The sequence below is a fragment of the Oryza glaberrima genome, chromosome 3, assembly GCF_000147395.1.
Source record: "Oryza glaberrima chromosome 3, OglaRS2, whole genome shotgun sequence".
Classification (NCBI taxonomy): domain Eukaryota; kingdom Viridiplantae; phylum Streptophyta; class Magnoliopsida; order Poales; family Poaceae; genus Oryza; species Oryza glaberrima.
In genome coordinates this window covers 7,919,535-7,923,374 of record NC_068328.1, presented here as the reverse complement: position 1 = coordinate 7,923,374, position 3,840 = coordinate 7,919,535, and the positions used below count along the sequence as shown (strand labels likewise).

The 3,840-nt window shown below is 54.2% G+C and overlaps 1 protein-coding gene across 1 annotated transcript; it reads right to left on the bottom strand.

The window, feature by feature from the left end:
• Positions 1–2,089: 2,089 nt before the first annotated feature.
• On the bottom strand, positions 2,090–3,840 carry LOC127765749 (probable carboxylesterase 17). The gene has a single exon (XM_052290696.1). It carries the CDS (start codon positions 3,518–3,520, stop codon positions 2,417–2,419), a length of 1,104 nt encoding a protein of 367 aa, XP_052146656.1. The 5' UTR covers positions 3,521–3,840; the 3' UTR covers positions 2,090–2,416.

The window sequence follows — 3,840 nt, the reverse complement described above, 5'->3', positions numbered from 1 at the left end:
AGCCATATGCTACACACATTTCACAACTCAGAATCAGCTGCTTATTTGACATCTTCCATGCTCTTGCTCTTTAGCTATTCGGATTCTTCCAGAACAGGCTGCACTGATCGGTCCATGCATCTTCAAACACATGTGCAGTACGAAGTACCAAAGCAAAATCTTTATATTCTTTCAGCGCAACTCATGCATGAATCAGGAGCGCGAAGATCAGATTGGCAATTTATCGAATACCACGGCTACCTTTTTACAAAAGAAACAACGGATAAATTGCACCGCGGCATCTCAGTTTGACATCGCTTGCAGGTCGGTTTGACATATTGGGGCAAACATCTCCCTCACGCACGCGCGGGCAAGCATGAGGTCAATGCATCATGCAGACTTGCAAGGCCCGTGCGGTTACATCAGCTAAAGATTTTGAGAATATCGTTATTCAGGAATATAGTTTTTATTTTTTTCGCGGTGGTTTGATCGTGATATCTTGTGAGAGAAACAAGTGGGAGACGAAACGGTTCTCTAACCGGCGGTGCTCTGAATGTGCTGAGAAGCTTGGCAAAAGAGAGGATGAAGTCAGGGATTCTCAAGAGATCTACGGGGATAGATTGAGATTCTCGGGTAGGGTACATGTCGATCTCTAATATCCGCCATATCGGATCATGATCACATCGGTGCCATGCTGATTTTGATCTGCCGAAAACCGCAATGCCGCGGCTACTGTTGTAAAGGCGTTCCGCGGCAGATTCTGAAGGAAATGCCGCGAGCTTTTAGTGCCACTTCGGAAGAAAGTTTGATAGAGAGGCGCTCTAAGCTACTTGTCGATTCATTTTTCTTGTCAAACATGAGAAGAAAATTCTGCATTTTGTTGGTTAGAGAACAGTCTACCATGAGCAATGGCATTTGTCGGTTAGAGAACAGTCTCTGAAGTTTCTACCAAATCCACTTTCAGACTAATAGTTGGTTACCCTTCACATCTTACAGTTTCATACTTGCTTTTTGAAACAACTTAGGAGTACGCATTTTCAGGTCCCTAGTTACGTACTAATCCTGAATGCATTTGACGTTTTTCATTCTGACTAAATCAAACAAGAGTCTGATCGAAGTCCTAAAATATAAGAAAAAATAAGATAGTTCTCTTAATAAATCTCGGCTGGCTCTTCACGCCAGCCCGGCAAAGAAAAAGAAAAAATAAGATAGTATTACTTCTGCAACCAACCATGGTCTCATTGGTGTGTCAGTAGAAGCAACTAACTAATCCTAGCCATTTACTACTACCGTGGTTATCAGAAACCGGCATGATCACACATGATGTTGGCCTGCTTGCACGCATTCAGCTGCAGCTATGATGGGGTTGGTGAGCTAATGATAAGAATGCGGAATTCTGCGTGCGATCCAATCTTACAAGCCGCAGAGAATGTTGTACTGGAGGTAAAACCTTGAGCACGAGCGCAGCGAGCTGTATATTCGACACAAACTCTAACAGCAGAACGAGCTGATGATGCATCCAACGATCGAACAGTTTGTCTGATGCACTTGTAGCAGCAGCACTAGAGCTTTTTGCGACTTTGCTGCAACATTGAGCGAATCCTGTGGTGGCTTCAGTGCACAAGGCATCTCTCAATCATGGCCATGGGAGCTAGCAGCAGCATTGCATTGGGAAGAGACCAAAGATTCCATTCTGCCGGTCTGCCCTAATGACCTGACGCTAATCGTAGCCGATGGACGATGATGGCGATGATGATTCGTGCTTGTTAGAGAAGGAATTGCCGGGCCAAATTCGCTGGGCTCCATCTAGCCTGAACCTTCCCAAAGCGGGGAAAAGAGAGGAAAAAATATTATTACCTCCGTTCCAGATTATAGCAATCTAGAATCGGACAAAACGAGATTCATAGTATTAGAATACGTTCCATCTGATTTTAGGTTGCTATATTCTGAGATAGAGGATACTACTACGACTATCAGTTCTTCTATTCACTTGATGATGCCTGATGCAAAGCCCAGAAAGCAGCAGACAATCAGACAATTATTTGCTCTTGGAAACTTTTCCGGTTTCCTTGATGCAACACCATCAGTGACGTCGAGGACGGCAACCCGATTTGAAAACAGTATCCACAACTTGCTTTTTAAGTATATTGATGAACATGAATGATACACGGAGCAACAACATCGTGGCATAGCGGCAGTGTCGTTTTTATGTGCTACGCTTTTGCTTTCCGACACCGCTACGACGATCCAAGTTGGGTATTGGGATGGACAACGCTTGTCTTGAGTGACATGTACTACAAAAGTAATTAATTTACAGCTTACACGACACCTACTCATCATCTGCTGCAGCAGAAACTGGTTGGATGGTTGGATGGATTAGGATGGATTAATTAGCGTGACACGGCGAGTGACAGCTAAGCTTAGCCACTGGCTGGGGCTATCTGGCTCTGACGAAAGCCTTGATGTGGGCGAGCATCTCCTGCGTCCGCGGCTGCGAGAGGTGGTAGTTGTTGAGCACCTGGAACGCGTGCCCGACGCCGCCGTACGTGGCCTGCTCCACGCTATGGCCGGCCCTGCGCAGCGCGCGGCAGAGCTCCAGGTTGCGGTCGCGGAGGATGTCCTGCTCGGAGATGCACACGAGGAAGTCCGGGAGCGGCAGGGAATCGAGCCGCGGCGCGCCACGCCCGGTGACGGGGTTGCACCACGGGTGGTCGCGTGTGGCGCCGGCGGGGAGCGACATGCGCCAGTAGGTGTCCGAGGTCGAGAGCGTCAGCGCCGAGCCTGGTGGCTGGGGCATCGTCTTCTCGGAGGCGGTGCGGGTCTCGCCGCCGAAGAAGGGCTGGATCAGGATGGCGCCCTTGACGTCGAGCGGGGTCAGGGCGCCGAGCTGGCCGTGCCCGAGCCGCGCGGCGACGTGGAAGGCGATGGTGGCGCCCGCGCTGTCCCCCGCGAGGAACACGCGGTCGAAGCGGCAGCGGCCGCGCCACCAGGAGAGCTCGTCGGCCGCGCTGGAGATCGCCGCCTGCTGCCGCAGCCACCGCACCGCCGTGACCCCGTCGTCGAACGCCGCGGGGAGGCGGTTCTCCGGCGCGAGGCGGTAGTCGACCGACATCACGGCGCACCCCGCCCGCGCGGCCAGCTTGGCGAGGAACTCGTGGTAGCAGCTCCACGCCGCGGAGCCGACGCAGAACCCGCCGCCGTGGAAGTACACCACCACGGGCACCCTCCCCGCCGCCGCCGCCGCCGCAGGCGCGTACAGCCGCGCCCACACCCCCGTGGCACGGTCGACCACCGCGTCGCGCGCGATGACGACGCCCGGCACCGACGCCGTCGTGCCCCACGTGCACGGCACGTCGGGGATCGCCGGGATGCGCTCCACGAACCCGTCCTTGTAAACCTTGATGAGCCCGTGTATCTCCTCCACCACGGCGCCATGGCCATGCCCTTGCTGCCCGTTCTTGCCGACCTGCTGCTGCTGCTGCTGCTGGAAGCTGACCCGCGGCTCGCCGACGTGCAGTGCCCCCATCCTCCTCCTCCTCATGCAAAGCCGCACGCAACCCTCTCGAAAGCAAGTAGTAGCGCGCTCTGGGCGTGCGCTGTGTCGTGTCCCGGGAGCCGGAGCCGGACACAATGATGCAGCGTTGTCCGGGGGACGCGGCCGGCGCCGGGGATTTATAGGCGGGGAGGGTGGGACAGGTGTTGCGGTGGCGTTGGGCCGGAGGGGGGGCACGAGTACTGGACTAGCTAGCTAAGCCAAGTGTAGGCGGCTGATTCGCTCGCGCGAGACGCGCACGGCAAGGCGAGCCCGCGAGGGGCGAGGAAGGAAGGACGCGCGCGACCCACATATCCTCCTCCCAAAGT